The sequence below is a fragment of the Salvelinus sp. IW2-2015 genome, linkage group LG33 (genome assembly GCF_002910315.2).
Source record: "Salvelinus sp. IW2-2015 linkage group LG33, ASM291031v2, whole genome shotgun sequence".
Lineage (NCBI taxonomy): Eukaryota > Metazoa > Chordata > Actinopteri > Salmoniformes > Salmonidae > Salvelinus > Salvelinus sp. IW2-2015.
The window spans coordinates 21363433-21386402 of record NC_036872.1 but is presented as its reverse complement, the minus strand read 5'-3'; the positions used below and the strand labels follow the sequence as shown (position 1 = coordinate 21386402).

General features: G+C 47.9%; 1 protein-coding gene across 3 annotated transcripts in view; it reads right to left on the bottom strand.

The window, feature by feature from the left end:
* The window catches only part of LOC111958084 (sialate:O-sulfotransferase 2), a 96480-nt gene that overhangs the window by 45938 nt on the left and 27572 nt on the right, over positions 1-22970 (bottom strand). For all 3 annotated transcript variants that reach the window (XM_023979268.2, XM_023979271.2, XM_023979270.2), the window contains one exon: positions 9673-10655. In XM_023979268.2, the coding sequence (XP_023835036.1) occupies positions 9673-10069 (397 nt within the window). In that variant the 5' untranslated portion in view covers positions 10070-10655. The remainder of the gene's footprint in view (positions 1-9672; positions 10656-22970) is intronic.

The following is a 22970-nucleotide window of genomic DNA, read 5'->3' as shown; positions in this document are numbered from 1 at the left end:
TGCAGTTCGCCACAGGTTGTTTTTGTGCTGGTCAAGGGCAGTCAAGTCTGGGGTGAACCAAGGGCTATATCTGTTCTTAGTTCTACATTTTTTGAATGGGGCATGCTTATTTAAGATGGAGATGAAAGCCCTTTTGAAGAGCATCCAGGCATCCTCTACTGACGGGATGAGGTCAATATCCTTCCAGGATACTCGGGCCAGGTCGAGTGGAAAGGCCTGCTCGCTGAAGTGTTTTAGGGAGCGTTTGTAGTGTTTCATAGTGATGAAGGGTGGTCGTTTGACCGCGGACCGAGTTCGCATGCAGGCAATGAGGCTGTGATCGCTGAGATCCTGGTTGAAGACAGCAGAGGTGTATTTAGAGGGCAGGTTGGTCAGGATGATATCTAAGAGGGTGCCCATGGTTACGGATTTAGGGTTGTACCTGGTAGGTTCCTTGATGATTTGTGTGAGATTGAGGGCATCCAGCTTAGATTGTAGGACGGCCGGGGTGTTAAGCATATCCCAGTTTAGGTCACCTAACAGTACGAGCTCTGAATATAGATGGGGGGCGATCAATTCACATATGGTGTCCAGGGCACAACCGGGGGCCGAGAGGGGTCTATAACAAGCGGCAACGTTGAGAGACTTGTTTCTGGAAAGGTGGATTTTTAAAAGTAGAAGCTAGAATTGTTTGGACACAGACCTGGATAGTATGACTGAACTCTGCAGGCTATCTCTGCAGTAGATTGTAACTCTGCCCCCTTTGGCATTTCTACCTTGTCGGAAAAAGTTATAGTTAGGGATGGAYATTTCCTATGCCAGGATTCAGAGTGGAGTGTGCTAAATCAGTGAAGAAAACAAACTTAGGGAGGAGGCTTCTAATGTTAACATGCATGAAACCAATGCTTTTACGGTTACAGAAGTCAACAAAAGAGAGCGCCTGGGGAATGGGAGTGATGCTGGGGGCTGCAGGGCCTGGGTTAACCTCTATATCACCAGAGGAACAAAGGAGGAGTAGGATAAGAGTACGGTTAAAGGCTAAAAGAACTGGTCGTCTAGTGCGTTCGGGACAGAGAGTAAAAAAAGCGGGTTTCTGGGCMCGGAAGAATAGATTCAYGGCATAATGTACAAACAAGGGTATGTTAGGATGTGAGTACAGTGGAGGTAAGCCTAGGCATTGAGTGATGATGAGAGAGGTTTTGTCTCTAGAGGCACCATTTAAGCCAGGTACGGTCACCACATGTGTGGGGGGTGGAACATAAGGACTAGCTAAAGCATATTGAGCTGGGCTGGAGGATCTACAGTGGAAGAAGACAAACATTTACTAGGCATATTGACATTAGGGAGAGGCATGTGTAGCCGAGTGATCATAGGGTCCAGTGAGTAGCTAGGCGAGCTGGAGGTACGGCGATTCAGAGGGCTAGCAGCAGGCTAGCAGATGGGCCTCAGGGGGACGTTGCAACGGGAGAGCCTGTTGAAACCCCCTCGGACGGTTCCCTTCAGATCGGGTCGCGTGGCGCTCGCGGTCGTCGTCACCGGCCTACTAGCTGCCACTGACTCTTTTTCCTCCCCCTCCTTATGTGTTTATTTGTATCACCTGTGTTTAGGTAATTGGTAATTAGTGTGGCTTTATTAGTACGCTTCTTTGTGCGGGATTGTCATTGGTAGCTTTGGATTTCGGGAGTGGTTTATGTATTGTGGACTGGGTTTGTCTCCCGTGTTTTTGGACAGTTGTTTATGACACCCAGTAAGTCCGTGTTGGACATTTTGTTTGCCAGTTGGGCATTAAAGAATCAACGTATTGAAGCTCTGCTGTTCCTGCGTCTGATTTCACACCCCCGACACCCAGGTCGTTACAGAATCCCGCACCACTAAAATGGAGTCAGCAGAGGCAGCAGCCAACCCTCTCCCATCGATGGAGGAACGGGTTCTCCACCACACCACCGTCCTCCATCGGATCGGATCAGCATGGACCAATAGATGGAGAGAATGGAGCGATGGAGAGGAGTGGGCTCTCCTCTCCACCTTCGGCTCCCCCCCCCAGGACTCTCATCCCCGGCTCCAGCGCGCTCCGTCTTACGGTCCCGAGGGATTATGATGGAGCGGCGCAGGTTGTCAGGGGTTCTTACTCCAACTGGAGCTATACCTGGCACTGTTCGCCCCACTCCCTCGGGAGCGGAGAGGGTGAGTGTCCTCGTCTCCTGCCTAACGGGTCGTGCTCTGGAGTGGGCCAACGCAGTCTGGAATGGCCCGGACTCCGCGAAGGAGCACTACCCGGAGTTTACCCGTCGTTTTCGTGCCGTGTTTGACCACCCCCCAGACGGCCGAGCGGCGGGTGAGAGACTATTTCATCTCAGGCAGGAGAAGAGGAGCGCACAGGATTTCGCGCTGGAGTTCCGGACCTTGGCCGCGGGATCAGGGTGGAACGACAGGGCCCTTATTGACCACTACGATGTAGTCTCCGGGAGGACGTCCGCAGGGAGCTAGCGTGTCGGGACTCGCTCTTTCTCTGGATGAGCTTATTGACATGTCCATCCGACTGGATAATCTGCTGGCTGCCCCGCGGCGTTCGAGAGGGTCCTGTGCATTCCACCACCCAGCGCCCCGGCTCCCATCCCGATGGAGTTGGGAGGGGCCGCGCCTAGGGGTACCGGAGGAGGAGGCCCCCCCTGCACCAGCTGTGGTCGGAGAGGACACACGGCCGATCGGTGCTGGGGGGGTCTGTCTGGGAGTCGAGATGTCAGGCGGAACGCTTCTCGATCACCCCAGGTGAGTCAGCACCAAACTCACTCAGAACCCCTGTTGGTCACATGTTTGTCTCAATTTTTTTCCTTTATTTTTTCCCCTCTTCCCAGCATAGGGAACTAGTCGATTCAGGTGCAGCTGGGAACTTTATGGATCGCGGACTCGCCCGTAAGTTGGGCGTTCCGCTTATGCCGATAGATTCTCCCTTTCCCGTGCACTCCCTAGATAGCCGGCCATTAGGGTCAGGGGTGGTCAGGGAGGCAACAGTTCCCCTGGACATGGTGACGCAGGGAATCATAGAGAACGTATCAGTCTCTATATTATTGATTCGCCTGCGTTTCCAGTGGTGCTGGGTATTCCCAATATTTTGTGGAGACAGGGGGTTCTCCAGGGGTGGTCAGAGGAGTGTTCTGGAAGGTGTCTGGGAGTTTCCATTGGTGCCACGTCGGTGGAGAGTCCAGACCAGGGTTCCACGGTGCGCATTCCCACCGAGTATGCCGATTTGGCAATCGCTTTCTGTAAAAGGAAAGCGACGAAATTACCACCACATCGACCGGGTAGGGATTGTGCGATAGATCTCCAGGTAACGCTGCGCTTCCCAAGAGTCACGTGTACCCTTTGTCCCAAGAGGAGACGTTGGCTATGGAGACATATGTCGCGGAGTCTCTGGGACAGGGGTACATTCGGCCCTCCATCTCACCCGTCTCCTCGAGTTTCTTTTTTTGTGAAGAAAAAGGAGGGAGGTTTGCGTTCGTGTATTGATTATAGAGGTCTAAATGCCATCACAGTGGGGTTTAGTTACCCACTACCTCTCATCGCTTCGCGGTGGAATCATTTCACGGAGCGCAGTTCTTTACAAAACTGGACCTCAGGAGCGCGTACAGTCTGGTGCGTATTCGGAAAGGAGACGAGTGGAAAACCGCATTTAGTACCACATCGGGCCACTATGAGTACTGCGTCATGCGTATGGGTTAAAGAATGCTCCAGCCGTTTTCCAATCCTTTGTAGACGACATTCTCAGGGACATGCACGTGCAGGGGGTAGTTGTGTATATCGATGACATTCTGATCTACTCAACTACTCACGCCGCGCATGTATCTCTGGTACGCAAAGTGCTTGGCAGACTGCTGGAGCATGACTTACCAGTCAAGGCTGAGAAGTGTGTGTTCTCCAAACAAGCCGTCTCCTTCCTGGGTTATCGTATTTCCACTTCGGGGGTGGTGGTGGAGAGTGACCGCATAAAGGCCGTGCGTAATTGGCCGACTCCGACCACGGTAAAAGAGGTGCAGCGGTTTTTGGGTTTTGCCAACTACTACCGGAGATTTATCCGGGGTTTTGGCCAGGTAGTGGCTCCCATTACCTCACTGCTAAAGGGGGGCCCGGTGCGGTTGCGGTGGTCAGCGGCGGCGGACGGAGCTTTCAACAGGTTGAAGGCTCTGTTCACGGATGCTCCCGTGTTGGCGCATCCGGATCCCTCTTTAGCATTCATAGTGGAGGTGGACGCGTCCGAGGCTGGGGTGGGTGCCGTGCTATCACAGCGCTCGGGTACGCCACCAAAACTCCGCCCTGCGCTTTCTTCTCTAGTAAGCTCAGTGCAGCGGAGCGTAACTATGATGTGGGGGATCGGGAGTTGTTAGCGGTGGTCAGGGCTCTGAAGGTGTGGAGACACTGGCTTGAGGGGGCTAAGCACCCCTTTCTCATCTGGACCGTCCACCAGAATCTGGAGTATATTCGGGCAGCTCGGAGACTGAACCCACGTCAGGCAAGGTGGGCCATGTTTTTCACCCGGTTTCGGTTCACGTTGTCCTATAGACCCGGCTCCCAAAACGTAAAGGCAGACGCACTGTCCCGCCTTTACGACACGGAGGATAGGACCACCGAACCCACTCCCATCATCCCCGCCTCGAGGCTGATAGCGCCAGTGGTATGGGAGGTGGACTCGGACATCGAGCGGGCGCTACGGGCGGAACCCGCGCCTCCTCAGTGTCCGGCGGGCCGTAAGTACGTACCGCTTGGTGTTCGGGACCGACTGATTCGGTGGGCTCATGTCCTACCCTCCTCGGGTCACCCTGGGGGACGAGGACAGTGGGGAGCCTTCGGGGGAGGTATTGGTGGCCTACCTTAGCTCGGGACGTTAGGGTTTATGTCTCCTCCTGTTCGGTATGCGCTCAGAGTAAGGCTCCTAGGCACCTTCCTAGAGGGAAGTTGCAACCCCTCCCCGTTCCACAACGGCCATGGTCTCATCTGTCCGTAGACTTCCTGACCGATTTTCCCCCCTCTCAGGGAAACACTACGGTTCTGGTAATTGTGGATCGGTTTTCTAAGTCCTGCCGTCTCCTCCCGTTGCCCGGTATCCCTACTGCCCTACAGACTGCGGAGGCCTTATTCACCCACGTCTTCCGGCACTACGGGGTGCCGGAGGACATTGTTTCTGATCGGGGCTCCCAGTTCACGTCCCGAGTATGGAGGGCGTTCATGGAGCATCTGGGGGTCACGGTCAGCCTGACTTCCGGTTATCACCCCGAGAGTAATGGGCAGGTGGAGAGAGTGAACCAGGAGGTGGGTAGGTTTCTGCGGTCGTATTGCCAGGACGGCCAGGGGAGTGGGCGAGATACATTCCCTGGGCCGAGATGGCCCAGAACTCACTACGCACTCCTCTACTAATGTGTCCCCCTTTCAGTGTGTGTTGGGGTACCAGCCGGTCCTGGCACCATGGCATCCGAGCCAGACCGAGGCTCCTGCGGTGGAGGAGTGGGTACAGCGCTCCAAGGAGACCTGGAGGGCCATCTAGGAGTCCCTCCAACAAGCTACTAGAAGGCAGAAGAGGAGCGCTGACCGCCACCGCAGTGAGGCCCCAGTGTTTGTACCGGGGAACGGGTCTGGCTCTCGACCCGAAACCTACCCTCCGCTTGCCCTGCCGGAAGCTGGGGCCGCAGTGTGAGGGCCCTTCAAAGTCCTGAGGAGAATAAACGAGGTGTGTTATCGATTAAAACTCCCTTCCTATTATCGTATTAACCCTCGTTTCATGTGTCTCTCCTCAGGCCGGTGGTAGCTGGTCCCCTGCAGGACGGTGAGGTGCCGGAGGTCCCTCCTCCCCCTCTGGACATGAGGGGTCCCCGGCGTACACGATACGGGCCATTCTGGACTCGAGACGCCGGGTGAGGGGCCTGCAGTACCTCGTGGACTGGGAGGGGTACGGTCCGGAGGAGAGGTGCTGGGTACCGGTGGAGGACATTTTGGATCCATCTATGTTAAGGGATTTCCATCGCCTCCATCCGGATCGCCCTGCGCCTCGTCCTCCGGGTCGACCTCGAGGCCGGTGTCGGCGCGCTGCGTGAGCCGCGCGTCAGAGGGGGGTACTGTCACGACTTCAACCGAGGCAGGCTCTCCTTCAACGTTCGGGTGGCGCTCGGCGGTCGTCGTCACCGGCCTACTAGCTGCCACTGACTCTTTTTCCTCCCCCTCCTTATGTGTTTATTTGTATCACCTGTGTTTAGGTAATTGGTAATTAGTGTGGCTTTATTAGTCAGCCAGCCCGTACGCTTCTTTGTGCGGGATTGTTCATTTTGTAGCTTTGGATTTCGGGAGTGGTTTATGTATTGTGGACTGGGTTTGTCTCCCGTGTTTTTGGACAGTTGTTTATGACACCCAGTAAGTCCGTGCTGGACATTTTGTTTGCCAGTTGGGCATTAAAGAATCAACGTATTGAAGCTCTGCTGTTCCTGCGTCTGATTTCACACCCCCCGACACCCAGGTCGTTACYGGATGGGACTAGACAATCAAAACAGACAACCCACTGCTACGCCATCTTGGACTAGTGGAGTATCTGGAGCATCAGCATTTGTGGGTTCGATTACAGGCTCAAAATGGCCAGAAACAAAGTACTTTCTTCTGAAACTCGTCAGTCTATTCTTGTTCTGAGAAATGAAGGCTATTCCATGTGAAAAATTGCCAAGAAACTGAAAATCTCATACAACGCTGTGTACTAATCCCTTCACAGAACAGCGCAAACTGGCCCTAACCAGAATAGAAAGAGGAATGCTGATGTTCCAGATTCTCAACTAGTCTAAAGAAGGCCAGTAAATTTGTGGAATTTCTTTCCTTCTTAATGCGTTTGAGCCAATCAGTTGTGTTGTGACAAGGTAGGGTGGTATACTGAATGTAGGGGTGGTATACCTATTTGGTAAAAGACCAAGTCCATATTATGGCAAGAACATCCGACCTTGATTGGGAGTCCCATAGGGTGGCGCACAATTGTCCCAGCGTCATCCAGGTTTGACTAGGGTAGGCCGTCATTGTAAATAAGAATTTGTTCTTAACTGACTTGTCTAGTTAAATAAAGGTTAAATAAAAAAATACAAATAAAAAAACAGCTCAAATAAGCAAAGAGAAATGACAGTCCATCGTTACTTTAAGACATGAAGGTCAYTCAATTTGGAAAATTTCAAAAACCTTGAAAGTTTCTTCAAGTGCAGTTGCAAAAACCATCAAGCGCTATGATGAAACTTGCTCTCATGAGGACCACCAGAGGAAAGGAAACCCCAAAGTTACCTCTGCTGCAGAGGATAKGTTCATTAGAGTTAACTACACCTCCAAAATTGCAGCCCAAATAAATGCTTCACAGAGTTCAAGTAAAGGACACATCTCAACATCAACTGTTCAGAGGAGACTACGTGAATCAGGCCTTCATGGTCGATTTGCTGCAAAGAAACCACTACTAAAGGACATCAATAAGAAGACGAGACTTGCTTGGGTCAAGAAACAAAGCAATGGACATTAGACCAGTGGAAATGTGTCCTTTGGTCTGAAATCTGTTCTTTGGATGATCTGCTTCTCTGAGTTTGACGCCACAGTATGAGGTTARTGTCTCCACTCTCGTATCATGTTATTATCTGATCATATAATCTTGTTATATGTACAGTAATGCTCTGGCCTCATGCGGGATGTTAACACATAACATTAATCTGTACTGGATAACAACAATACACTTGCTGGATGTTTCCTTAAAACAGGGTAAATGATGAGGTTGGATACAGGGGACGACAGTATTTGCTTCATGTTTTTTTCAGACAGTGTGTGTGTTTTCTCTGTGTGTGTGCGCATGCATGCATGCATGCATGCATGCATGCATGCATGCATGCATGCATGCATGCATGCATGCATGCATGCATGCATGTGTCTATAGTGTGGAGCAGGTTGAGTGTGGCTGCTCTTGAAGAGAACATGACAAGGGCCTGGTACTGTGGAACAGAAGAGTCATGGATGAAAGGGAGCGGCGCTGCTTTGAAAGCACTAATCACGACGGCAGGTAGCTAGCTCTTAGAGGGCTGTGCCAGTAACAGAAAGGCCGCTAGTTCTAATCCAATGTGAAGAATCTGTCAATGTGCCATTGAGCAAGGCATTTAACGCTAATTGCTCCAGGGTCGCCATTGACAATGGCTGAGCTTGTTTGTGACCCCACTCTCCGAGTGTGTCTCAGGGGGAGTTGCAATATGCAAAAAAGCACATTTCCAATTCACACATGCGTATAATACACACTTGTACATGAGTGAAATAGGACAAATATAAGCACCCACCAAATTGTTATTATTATTATACATACTACGTAGAGATCTTTTAATCCGTAGCTCTATTACATGTACTACATAAAGCATGTTTGTGCTTCTCTCCATCCGAATGCCACAAAAACAATCACTGTGCAAATCAATTCCAATCAGGAAGTACTTGTGCTTGTAATACATATTTCTCTCATYCATATTCTTACTATAAGTAGCTAGTTATCCTCGTACTACGAAGGATAATATTATATTTCTATGATTATACAGTTAACTGCTGTCCTCTGGTATAAATTCTACTATATACTTTATTGTCCAGTATGGGAAGTGTAAAGATCAATGTGGAGGATAACATGATTAGATGTGAGCGAATCAGGGCACTGTGCTGTGCTGCGCTGTGCACTCCTGACACTGCCAGCTGTTCACAGCAGCCAGCCATGCGGAGTCCCAGGCTAAATGAATCTCCATCACTTTACTGGAGATCAAGCCAGTTCTTTTTGGGAAAGGTTAATTGCCATGGACATGCTATATATGGCCAATGAACACAAGCGGTGCAGGATTTTACCAAAGATCTATAGTTAGAAACCTTCTGTTGGGAGTTGGAGCCCTTCAAACATCAGACCGGATTAGCCTAGTGGGCAGGTATGGAGACAATCCTCAAACTATTTATATATATATTTATTTATTTTTTGTTGATTTTGTGGTTTGGTTCCGAGTCACTTATCTGTGGCATTCTGGGTACCTAGTAAATATATACAATGTCACACAAAGTGTTGCTAGGGATAGCTCTATGATATGGGTAAACGTATTTGGGGAAAACCTGCTATCACTGTGAGATGAATCTGTACGTTCTGAATATCCCCCCAAATAACCATGCTAAATGGCCTGCTGGTGGGTATTTCCTGACTGTGGCTAAGGAGGACCAGGGTTGGTGTGACCACTGAACTAACTAAGCCTCTGGTTCTAGATCTCCCTGGGAGAGAGAGAGGAGTCACTCTGTTCACACAGGCTCTTCATCTCTCTGGAGAGGCATCACCTGAAGTGCCAATTACCTCTTAAATATACAATCACAATATCCAAGCACATTAACCTTGAGCAACACTGAGTGTGAATGTGTATGTGCCTATCCACACGTGTCTGTGTGTATAATGGAATATCTTTCATAATGAACAGCGAATACTCAAGGTGAAACTTAGGTATGATAGTCACTAAAATTGACAGTTTATTTCTTCAGGCTGTTTATTTCTTCAGGCTATCTACAAAACAAATTAACTGTAGTCAGTGGTTTTTAAGAGATACTGATTGTTATGTGTAAAATCAAGTTAAGAGTCCCAACAGTACAAACCATGTAGGTACTATCCAACTAGTACATCGACATAAACTGTTAACTCACCCCGTCCGTCATCCAGATCTTTGGCGTTGCGTCCTTTGAGGGCACGGTTCCAGCTGCTTGTGTAGTCTCCTCCCCGGGCCCTCCAGTCATGGCTGTCCTTCCCAGCAGCTCCTTTCATCCATGGAGGGCCGTACCTCCTCGGGGTGGGTCTGCGGTTCTCCTTGAACACCCTTCCCATCATCCCTACCCGCCGGCCMTCTGAGGAGGCCACCCTGTTCCCCATCTCAGACGCCACCAGGGGGTCCCGGCCCCCATTGGCCCCTGTGGAGTTGTCCCCTACGAAGCCAGAGTGCAGGAACACCAGGCTCCCGGCTGTCAGGTAGAGGAGGATGAAGGAGAAGAAGCGCACGGGTTTCCTCCGGAAGTAGCGCTGAATCTTCAGCAAAGGCCTAGCCATGCTGGCTCCACCTGCCGCTCAGTCACAACGTCCCAGAGAGACACAACCATAAAGCAGCAGGACAACAACCCTAAAGCTACTGAGAGGTCCAATCACACAGGAGAGAGAGTCACAATATAAAATCTTAATCCAATTCTGGGAAGGGACAAATAATGACCTATCAGGCTAAAACATATAACAAAGGTGTGTTGTGCTCCTGTCCTGAGTGTGTGTGTGTATGGGATCTCTGCATGAGGTCTGTCCACACTCCTCGTGGAGGTGTGTGGGTGTGTGTGGAGCTGGAGAGTGTGTCTCCAGTGTGTGTCTCTCTACGTTCCCACTGAGAGAGCATCAGGAGGACAGAGAGCTGACGGTAGGGCCATGGCAGGAAAGATGAGTGGCTCAGACTGAAAGACAATCACCGAAGCAGCATTACTTCTTTCTCGCTATCGACCTCTGGCTTGTGCCTCCCCGGCTCCACAGAGGCCCTTTCCCCCGCTGTGCAGATGGAAGAGGCTTTAATTCACTCTCTGAGCTGAGATCCTTGTGCCTTTGTGTGTCCATCCATTCACCGTGACGGTCTGTGAAGGAGGTCGAGGCTCGCCATCTGAAAGTATAATAAGACACATTAATCCTCTCTGTGGGCTCCTACAACACACACCACCTCCCCACCTCCTCAGCAACACAATCAAGGCAGAAGCAGTAGCAAACAGCACATTAGGGTGGATGAAAATCCTTGGGCTGTGGTTGTTTTCTTCAGTTCATAAACCCAATGTGGGTGGTCCTCTGTTCCAACCAGCTCTGAGCTCTACAGGCTTCTTTATCTCTGCTYAATGAAGCTGGAATGGGAACATTGGAAGGGGAGGGGAAACAAGAGTTCTACCCTGTAGCATCTKCACTGGTTCTATTTCTGTTAATCAAGGTGTTTCAGTAAGTAATAAAAAACGGCCAACAATGMAGTCTAGCAGTATAGGTAAAATCCTCTTCGTTATGGATGGTATGAGTTGCTGAATTGGAGAAAATATTTGATTGTCATTCTTCTCTCTTTCTGTTTCAGTGGTCTCAGATCAGGATCTGGCTACATTCGTTGTCTTAAATTAAAATAACTTGGAGCTMATTTCCTGGTGTGTTTATTTATTTATTTTAATTATTATTCTTTTTCCCAGAACACTTGGGYGGCCAAATGAAACCCCGGGCCGCCAGTTGGGGAACCATGCTGTAGCGGCTGACTGCCCACTCCCCAGGTCCTCTCTATCCCTGTGAAAGGCCTCTCTGTTCTGTCCAGGGCCACAGCGGTAATTGTCTGGGAGGGGATTCACACCGAGGTGGTAACAGAACACRGTCCAGAGGCCCATGGAATTTTACAGAACCCCCATGGTGACACTCGCCCCCGTGCCTTGCTGTCTGGTTCAGGACAAATCAACAAAGCACCTGTGTCACCTGAAACCCCCAGCAACCCCGAACAACCCAATCTCCCTGTCTGCATTACCCCCGTGGTGGTTTGGGTACGATCCAGGACCGTCCTGGGGGAGTGGATCACATCCAGGTGTGGATAGAAACCACAAGATTAATACCAGCAATGTGTCCAAAATGGCACCCTATTACCTTTTTAGTGCACAACCTTTGACCAGGGCCCATTAGGTCCAAAAGTAGTGCAGTATAGACACACACATGTCCCAACTCTCTCCACACAGTATGAATGATAGTTCCTCAGTGACAAGGCAGGGCCTGGTTGTGTTTGACTGAAACGTTGGGGTGATGAGGTTAGTGAAATGTGAGTATATGGTCAAAGTGAAGTGCAGCTTATGTCATGCTATTGTCCTTATAAGGCATGTGTTTACACCCGATGGTTTGTGGAATTAAGGTGTAGAGGTACGAGCAGGTTTTCGGGGGGGGGTTTATCTTAAAACTGGGAGCACGTCTGCTCAGATAAATGGACCTTTTGTCATGCCTGATATTGGCTTTTCATCACTGCACCTTACAGACTCAGGCCTTAATAAAACGTCTGTCTGTCTGTCTGTCTGTCTGTCTGTCTGTCTGTCTGTCTGTCTGTCTGTCTGTCTGTCTGTCTGTCTGTCTGTCTGTCTGTCTGTGGCAGAACACTCCTGTTGATGGGTGGTTGGGTAGAAAAATAAAGGGCACACATCTGATGGCAGAATGTTACAGGTCACACGCGCAAAGCACCTGTCACCTGAAGGCGGAACTAGAACGAGGCCATATTACTGCACATTCCACCATAAGTTTTACTGTTTACTCACAGGAGCATCGCTGTCAACATTGGAGTGTTACTATGGAGGGAATACTAGTCCAAAGGCCGGCAACATTGCAGTATTGAGTCGTTTCATCTTACRGTTTAAAGGCAGTGTACAGTATGCCGGTTCGTACCTAGTACATTCTCCATTCAGATTGCAAAGGCATCTATTTCCTCCTTATCGCGATTGAATGGCAAAGACAAAAAATAAATTGGGAAAATATGCACACTTACTTTCTTAAACACCATTTTACACCACCATGCTAGAGTGGCTTAAGCCTAMGAATGCTAGTCCCGGATGTTGCGTATTGCGTTTAGCCAATCAGGTCYCAGCAGTCTGTTGTTTACCCCTGGCTGAACACGGGGCGCAACTTTCACAAACTTGCACCATTGAGAGCATTCTGTCGGGCTGCATCACCGCCTGATACGGCAACTGCACCGCCYGCAACCACATGGCTCTCCAGAGAGTGGTGCGGTCAGCCCAACTCATCACTGAGGGCACACTGCCTGCCCTCCAGGACATCTACAGCACCCGGTGTCATAGGAAGTTCAAGAAGATCATCAAGGACCTCAGCCACCCGAGTCACGGCCTGTTCACCCTGCTACTATTTAGCAGACGGAGACAGTACAGYTGTATCAAAGCCAGGACCGAGACACTGAAAAACWGTTTCTATCTCTGTACCATCAGACTGAACATCCATCACTAGCCGGCTGTCACCCGGTAATCTGCCCGGCACCTTAGAGACTGCTGCCTCATGTATACAGAGATATTGAACACTGGTCACTTTAACAATGTTTACATATTGTTTTTTTACCCACTTTATATGTATTTACTGTATTTTAGTCACTCATGGCTCATCCTATATAACTACTGCTGTACACACCTTTTCTATTCATGTACTCTCCATACTGTCTATACACACCATTTATGTATATATTTATATTCCGGACTCTGACATTGCTCTGACATATTTCTTATATTTTTGGGATTGTGTSTATTGTTATTGTATTGATAGATATTGCTGCACGGTTGGAGCTAGAAACCTATGCAATTCGCTGCAACTGCAATAACATCTGCAAATCTGTGTACGCAACCAGTAAACTTTAATTTGATTTGAAATGGCAAAAATAGGAGAGGTTAAGCCATAATTATGGCTGTAGTAACTAGTGACGACGAAGTGTCATCAAACGGTTAACCAGGAAATTCTGGACTGGATCACAAACTAAACCGGGAAGTGAAACATTTTAAATGCTTTTACTGGACTGTTGAAGGACCGATATTGCTGGCTTTTAATCTCACTCCTTTTTAATGTACCGGCTATACACGGCTCACTGCTTTTAAACAGTGGACACYTATTTTTGAAAGTTTGGACAACTGCTTTTAAAGTATTGACAACTGATGTTGAAGATTGGCTTATTACTGCTGTCTATTGATTTGAAGAGGTGATTATCATGACGGCAACAATTCCTCAACCTTGTGAGCAAACAGTTGAGACCAGAGAAGGCTGCTGGGAGGAGCTATAGGAGGACGGGCTCATTGTAATGGCTGGAATGAAATAAATGGATTGGTATCAAACACACATATGTTTGACTTCGTTCCATTTATACTATTCCAGCAATTGCAATGAGCCCATCCTCCTATTGCTCCTCCCACCAGCCTCCTCTGGTTGAGACATATTTACTGTTCCCTGTTTTTTTGTGCCTCAGGACCATTTGAAAGAGCCGGATCTGGGCTCTATCTACTAGAAGGAGCAGGAGTAAAAGAAGGATTGGAGTGGACTGGGCAGGCTGCCCAATTTCACCCACCCTTTAAAACATGAGAAACAATTTTTTCCTTTTGTGGAATTGATTTCACCCTAACCCCTTTATATGGGTGGCCTACAGAATGTTTTATACATTTTCCAATCTACCTACTRTTTTATTAAATCTTGCCTCCTTGTGTTTTATGGTTACTCTGGGTCCCAACTGGTCACTACAACTTTTAAATGTTACTTTACTGTGCTTGTTTTCTATTAAAATGGTCCAAAAGAAACAAAAATAGATTCTTAGCAAAGAGACATTTCTCAAGCAATAATTTTGCTAGGACTGTCTGGGAGTGGTCTGAGTTTAGTTTAGTTTATTAGGATTCCCATTAACTACTGCACATGCAGCAGCTACTCTTCCTGGGGTCCACATAAAACATACAATACATGACAAAGTACAGAACAGTTATAGACATTAATAAAATAAATACATTTTTTTTTAAATAAGACAAAAATAGTATTTACACACTATTCATATACACATATTCATTCTTATATACAGTACAGTTAAAGTAGATCTTTAGAAAGAGGAGAGATGCTGTGATACAATAGTTTTTTAAAGCTAAACTTGCTTTTTGCCTGAGTAACCTCTGGTGGCAGAGCATTCCACAATGACATGGCTCTATACATAACTGAGTGACACATGAAATGTGTTTTTGGTTTGGGTACCATGAAGAAACCCATAGTGGCATGTCTGGTGGGGTATGTATATCTGTTTGAAATGTATTGGTCTATTGAGTCATTTCTCACCTTGTGATGTCACCAGGCAGTCCAAAACTCCATCCCACCAAAACAGSCTGAKATTTCAGGGGGTCTTTTCAAACCGCTCTTACACTAAAAGGGCATTATCATKATTTTCACAATTTCATAGTATTAATCCAAACTCTTAGTGTGGAAGTACAGTATATATAAAACACATAGCAAATCATGTTTTTGATCGCACTGGGGCTTTAAGGGTACTMGTGCTCCAAACCTCCACCAGGTGCCGTAGTCGGGTACTTTATGACACACACACAGACACACAGACAATCACCCTATTAATTATTTATAAGCATGTCATGGAAAAAATGAAATTGAACTTCAAACTTCACTTGATAAGAGCATTTCTAAATTTCCAAGGTCAAATTATTTTATTWAGAGTGGTCACTGACTTCAAAAGTAGACATTGAAACAGATTTTGGATGGCTTCGACAGTGGGCTCTATTTTAACAAACCTAACGCAATGTTAAATCTTAGTGCTGGCAGTAGTGTTATATGTTCGGGGGGGGGGGGTGTTAGAAATATATTTGCTGTTTTCAGAAATGTAATTATTGGCACAGTAGCTGGCGGTGGTGCAAAACGGATGGGTTTTTATTAATAAACATGTTATGGTGTGTAGAGGCTTGGCCCCTCACTGGCCAATCAYAACGTGCTCCATAGCTAAATATGTGTTTTGTGTATTTATGGCCTTTTATGTATTGCACTGTCATCGACTTCAATTAGAATGTTAGTCCTTTATAGCCTAGTTCGTTAAATAGCCTCCCCATATTTGCTAAARATGTTGAACATTTTTYCAGTCCACATTGTTCTAATTGTATTGCTTCCATATGAAAATACATTGTTAAATGTAGGCTATAACATTTGCACTGATATAGGGGTTAGGCCTGTAAATTGCAGTCTGTCTAAATACAGTTACAGGCACCACAATTGCTGGATAAAGATCCAATGTAAAGAGAAAGGGGGAATGTCCACTCCCCGTTATACTGCTCACAGATGTAAACATCATGGAACCATCTTACAGATCATATTTGCCCTTCTCCAGAAATAGCAGATGAAATTGCATTGCATTCGAGCCATGTACTTTCTCACCAGAAACACATGGATGTTGAGTCTTTCTAATAAGTTAGATTTTTTATTAAATTAAATGAAAAACAACCAATCTGCTTTACTAACAACAATATTTCTAAATAGGATTGGGTCAGAAGCATTATATCATAAATCCAGTGGGGGCTGTTGAGGGGAGAACGGCTCATAATAATGTCTGGAATGGAGCAAATGGAATGGCATCAAAACATGTTTGATGTGTTTGATACCCTTCCATGAATTCCGCTCCAGCCATTACCACGAGCCGTCCTCCCCAATTACCTCCTGTGCATAAATCGCTTCTCTTGTTCCATGGTACTGTGTGCACATGTACTGTAGGCCTCAATGTCTTTATGTATACAAAATACTAGACTCCTGTCAATTGTATCGCTGCCTATGTGCGAGGCGGATAAAATTAAAAACATTTATCTGCTGTTGATATGGTATTATAGGATGGGATAGTTTGGAGGAACACACTTTTTTATTAATTGGATGAGGGGCGCTCTTTGAAAATGGTGATGGATAGCCTACTCTGAAACAAGCGAAATGAAGTATAAGGTATGGGAATAATGAAAGAATCCAGGCTGTATCACATCCTGCCGTGATTGGGAGTCCCATGGGGTGGTGCACAATTGGCCCAGCGTCGTCCGGGTTTGGCAGGGGTAGGCCGTCATTGTAAATAAGAATTTGTTCTTAACTGACTTGCCTAGTTAGATAAAGGTTAAAGAAAATAAAATACATTTTCAAAAGCATGAGGGCAGAAAAACCCAAACAAATATTGTTTAGGGTCCGCTAAAGGCTGCGCTTCTCCTCTCAAAATCCATGCCATTATCAACTGCGTTATCTTTTTCTGMGTCTTAAAACTTCCCATTAGCGCTGCATGAAATTGTCACTTTTGCACTTGTTTTTAATTAAGGACACACCAAAAATATTGCAACCCCTCCCACCTCAGCGCAAGTGATCTGATGTTAGACAGATAAATTGCCGGGCCTGGCATTAGGGCTGGAAAATGCCAGTGCGCCAGTTTTTACATGACGAAATTACAAACTAACGTGCGTTTGACACTTGCGCCTCCTTAGCGCCAGCCGAAAGTAGAGCACAGTGAGACAGAAGAGATAGGAGGGGGCAGAGAGCGACAGGTGTCCTCATTCTGTTTACAATTACAATGTTTATATGAGCTATAAGAGGCCCTTGTTGCTGCACTCTCTGAACCTCCTCTAGTATTATCCATGGTTCAGAAAAATGGGAGCATGACTTTTTGTGGAAATCAGTTGAGGAGGTTAGGGGAGGAGAGAGGGGAAGGGGGTAGTGGTGAGAGTGGCGAATCTGTCAGCCAAGTCATGGCTGAGCTATCAGTCATACAGGATGGGCGCTAGCCCTCTGATTGGCCATTAATTCACATTCATATTAAATGAGCCAGCAAATATTTAATCAGAGCGGATTCTTGGAGGAGAAATGTCAGAGTTAATCGTTGAGCTCAGCGCGTGCAGTGGACCATYGCGCTGCAGGACACTCCATAAATATACTTCATATCTGCCCTGGGACTCATTGAGCACTAGGCACAGAGCCATCCTGCAGTGTGGCGGCAGTCCCCTCCCTCTGTGACACCTCACTCAGGGAACAAATCTACTGGGACCACCTGCCCTGACCACTGGCCTGTTTGTCCTACCCTGTCCTACCCAGTCCTACTTTGCCGGCTTTCTGACAGCTCTGTCACAACCTTATTATATATCTTCCCCATATGACACTCAGTTACCAATCTCATATAGCTTCCCCACTGTGCAGATACGAAATGGATTGGAATGACTGGATGGATTCCGTTTTCTTCCACTAGGTTTTAGAGAATGTGTATTGGGTTTTAGAGAATGTGTATTGGGTTTTAGAGAATGTGTATTGGGTTTTAGAGAATGTGTATTGGGTTTTAGAGAAGTGGTATTGGGTTTTAGAGAATGTGTATTAGGTTTTAGAGAATGTGTATTGGGTTTTAGAGAAGTGTGTATTGGGTTTTAGAGAATGTGTATTGGGGTTTTTAGAGAATGTGTATTGGGTTTTAGAGAATGTGTATTGGGTTTTAGAGAATGTGTATTGGGTTTTAGAGAACGTGTATTGGGTTTTAGAGAACGTGTATTAGGTTTTAGAGAACATGTATTAGGTTTTAGAGAATGTGTATTGGGTTTTAGAGAACGTGTATTGGGTTTTAGAGAACGTGTATTAGGTTTTAGAGAACATGTATTAGGTTTTAGAGACAGGATTGGGTCTTAGAGACATTGTATTGGGTTTTAGAGACAGGATTGGGTCTTAGAGACATTGGATTGGGTCTTAGAGACATTGGATTGGGTCTTAGAGACAGGATTGGGTTTTAGAGATAGTAGCTCGAGTGGCAGTGTGCGCATTGTTTGTAGAGGAGTGCAGTGGTTAAAGCTGTTAAAGAAGGCAAGGGAGAGAGAAAGGCAGTAGCAGCCTGAAGAGTGTTTGTCTTTTGGAGAGGTGGCTGAGTTAGTCCTGTTTAAATGCCATGTATTTGGCCCCAGATGAGGATAATACAGACCACTTATATATAATTCAATTGGAACTACTTATCAAATCTGTTTTCATTCATTATCCTTATTTGTCRATGTAAGGTTATTGGATTATCTTTCGTTTAAACCACGTACAGAGAGACCTTTCTCTATATATTATTTTCATGATTTCATGCATCATGAAGGGACAGTCCCACATTGTTCCCATAAATGTCTTTAAAAAATTATCATGTTCCAATGCCAAGAAAACWAATTATGTGGAAATGTCCTAGTAAGGAATGACATTCTGATGAGAGGGAATTGGAGAGCTGTGTTGTGCAGTACATCAATAAAATAAAACAAATCAGTCCCAGAAAATAACATTCTCCCATGGTCAAACAACTACGACATGAAACATGTGGTTTGGCTTGGACCTTACAGTACATATGTGTCCAATTTCCGATATTTTGTATTTTCTTTGCCAAGAACCCTATTCCACTCCTGAATTCTTGGGAAACATGGAGAGGTTCTRAAACAGTTAGACCAAGGCTGCATCTCAAATGGCACCTTAAAGGCAACTCACTCCTATGGGCCCTTGTCAAAAGCAGTGCACAATATACTGTAGGGAGGGAATAGGGTGCATTTTTAGAAACAGTTGACAACAGCTGAGATGTAATTATTTTAATCGATCCTCTCCCTTGTTTGTGTTGGGCTTGGCTGTGACTGCTTTCCTCTCTCATGAGATTGTGGTCTACAGCAGAGATAACAGCATAATAACATGGCTGAGCAGGGGCTGATGAGAGAACTGTGTGGACTGTGTGGGGCTGACGAGAGGACAGTGTGGGGCTGACAAGGGGCCAGTGTGGGCCTGACAAGGGGCCAGTGTGGGCCTGACGAGAGGACTGTGGGCCTGACGAGAGGACTGTGGGCCTGACGAGAGGACTGTGTCAGGCTGGCGGAGAGAACTGTGTGGGGCTGACGAGAGAACTGTGTGGGGCTGACGAGAGAACTGTGTGGTGCTGACGAGAAGGACTGTGTCAGGCTGGCGAGAGCACTGTGTGGGGCTGACGAGAGAACTGTGTGGTGCTGACGAGAGGACTGTGTTGGCCAAACGAGTGTACTATGTGGGGCTGACAAGGGACAGTGTGACGAGAGTACTGTGTCGGCTAACGAGTGGACTTTGTGAGGCTGACGAGAGGACTGTGTGGGGCTGACCGAGAGGACAGTGTGGGGCTGACAAGGGGCCATTGTGGCCTGACAAGGGGCCATGTCGGCTGCGAAGGACTGTGTGCCTGACGAGATAACTGTGTGGGGCTGACGAGAGAATGTGTGGTGCTGACGGAGGACTGTATTGGCCAAACGAGTGTACTATGTGGGGCTGACAAGGGGCAGTGTGACGAGAGAACTGTGTCGGCTAACGAGTGGACTTTGTGAGGCTGACGAGAGGACTGTGTGGGGCTGACGAGAGGACAGTGTGGGGCTGACAAGGGGCCATTGTGGCCTGACAAGGGGCCAGTGTCGCCTGACGAGAGGACTGTGTGCCTGACGAGATAACTGTGTGGGGCTGACGAGAGAACTGTGTGGTGCTGACGAGAGGACTGTATTGGCCAAACGAGTGTACTATGTGGGGCTGACAAGGGCAGGTGTGACGAGAGAACTGTGTCGGCCTAACGAGTGTACTATGTCAGGCTGACAAGGGGCAGTGTGACGAGAGGACTGTGTCGGCCTAAACGAGTGGCCTGTGTGGGCCTGATGAGAGGACTGTGTGGGGCTGACGAGAGGACTATGCGGGCCTGACGAGAGGACTGTGTGGGCCTGACGAGAGGACTGTGTGCCTGACGAGAGGCACTGGTGTCGGCTGCGCGAAGAATTGTGTGGGGCTGACGAGAGAACTGTGTGGTGCTGACGAAGAGGACGTGTTTGGCCAAACGAGTGTACTATGTGGGCTGACAAGGGGCAGTGGTGACGAGAGAACTGTGTCGGCACTAACGAGTGTACTATGTCGGGCTGACGAGAGAGCTGTGTGGGCTTGAAGAGAGGACTGTGTGGGGTTGACGAGAGGACTGTGTCGGGGCTGACGAGAGGACTGTTTAGGCCTGATGAGAGGACGTGTTGGGCCTAACGAGAGGACTGTGCGGGCCTGACGAAAGGACTGTGGAGGCCTGACGAGAGGACTATGCGGGCCTGACGAGAGGACTGTGCGGGCCCTGAACGAGAGGACTGTGTGGCCCTGACGAGAAGACTGTGTGCCTGACAGAAGACTGTGTGGCAAACGAGAGTATATGTGGGGCTGACAGGGGCAGTGTGACGAGAGGACTGTGTTGGCCAAACGAGTGTACTTGGTCGGGCTGACAAGGGCAGTGTGATGGAGAGGACTGTGTTGGCCAAACGAGAGTATTATGTGGGGCTGACAAGGGCAGTGTGACGAGAGGACTGTGTTGGCCAAAGAGTGTACTATTGGGGCTGACAAGGGGCAGTGTGACGAGAGAACTGTGTCGGCCTAAGGAGTGATACTATGTCGGGCTGACAAGGGGCAGTGTGACGAGAGGACTGTGTCCGGCCTAAAGAGTGGACTATGTGGGGCTGACGAGAGACTGTGTGGGGCTGAAGAGAGGACTGTGGGGGCTGACGAGAGGACTGTGCGGGCCTGCAGAGAAGGACTGTACGGGCCTGACGAGAGGACTGTGTGGGCCTGACGAGAGGACTGTGTGCCTGACGAGAGGACTGTGTTGGCCAAACGAGTGTACTATGTGGGGCTGACAGGGCAGTGTGACGAGAGGGCTGTGTCGGCCTAACGAGTGTACTATGTTGGGCTGACAAGGGCAGTGTGACGAGAGGACTGTGTCGGCCTAACGAGAGACTGTGTTGGCCAAACGAGTGTACTATGTGGGGCTGACAGGGGCAGGTGTGACGAGAGGGTGTGTCGGCCTAACGAGTGTACTATGTTGGGCTGACAAGGGGCAGTGTGCGAGAGGACTGTGTCGGCCTAACGAGAGAGGCTGTGTGGGGGCTGACGAGAGGACAGTGTGGGTTGACAAGGGGCCAGTTTGGGCCTGACGATAGGACTGTGTGGGCTTGACGAGAGGACTGTGTGGTGGCTGAGTTGGGTATAGTGTCTAACACTAGCTGTAGTAGGGTACAGTGTCTAACACTAGCTGTAGTAGGGTACAGTGCCTAACACTAGCTGTAGTAGGGTACAGTGTCTAACACTAGCTGTAGTAGGGTACAGTGTCCAACACTAGCTGTAGTAGGGTACAGTGTCTAACATAGCTGTAGTAGGTACAGTGTCAACACTAGCTGTATGTAGGGTACAGTGTCTAACACTGCTGTAGTAGGGTACAGTGTCTAACACTAGCTGTAGTAGGGTACAGTGTCTAACACTAGCTGTAGTAGGGTACAGTGTCTAACACTAGCTGTAGTAGGGTACAGTGTCTAACACTAGCTGTAGTAGGGTACAGTGTCTAACACTAGCTGTAGTTGGGTACAGTGTCTAACACTAGCTGTAGTAGGGTACAGTGTCTCGCACTAGCTGTAGTTGGGTACAGTGTCTAACACTAGCTGTAGTAGGGTACAGTGTCTAACACTAGCTGTAGTAGTGACAGTGTCTAACACTAGCTGTAGTGGTACAGTGTCTAACACTAGCTGTAGTAGGGTACAGTGTCTAACACTAGCTGTAGTAGGGTACAGTGTCTAACACTAGCTGTAGTTCAGGTGTACAGTGTCTAACACTAGCTGTAGTAGGGTACAGTGTCTAACACTAGCTGTAGTGGGTACAGTGTCTAACACTAGCTGTAGTAGGGACAAGTGTCTAACACTAGCTGTAGTAGGGTACAGTGTCTAACACTAGCTGTAGTAGGGTACAGTGTCTACACTAGCTGTAGTAGGGTACAGTGCTACACTAGCTGTAGTTGGGTACATGTTCTAACACTAGCTGTAGGAAGGGTACGGTGTCTAACACTAGCTGTAGTAGGGTACAGTGTCTAACACTAGCTGTAGTAGGGTACGTGTTCTACACTAAGCTGTAGTGGTACAGTGTCTAACACTAGCTGTGTAGGGTACAGTGTCTAACACTGTGTAGTAAGGTCACGTGTCTAACACTAGCTGTAGTAGGGTACAGTGTCTAACACTACTGTAGTAGGGTACAGTGTCTAACACTAGCTGTAGTAGGGTACAGTGTCTAACACTAGCTGTAGTAGGGTACAGTGTCTAACACTAGCTGTAGTAGGGGTACAGTGTCTAACACTAGCTGTAGTAGGGTACAGTGTCTAACCACTAGCTGTAGTAGGGTACAGTGTCTAACACTAGCTGTAGTAGGTGTACACAGTGTCTAACACTAGCTGGTAAGTGGGTACAGTGTCTAACACTAGCTGTAGTAGGGTACAGTGTCCTAACACTAGCTGGTTAGTGGGGGTACAGTGTCCTAACAGCGAAGCCTGTAGTAGGGTACAAGTGTCTAACACTAGCTGTAGTAGGGTACAGTGTCTAAACACTAGCTTGTAGTAGGGTACAGTTGTCATAACAACAAGAGT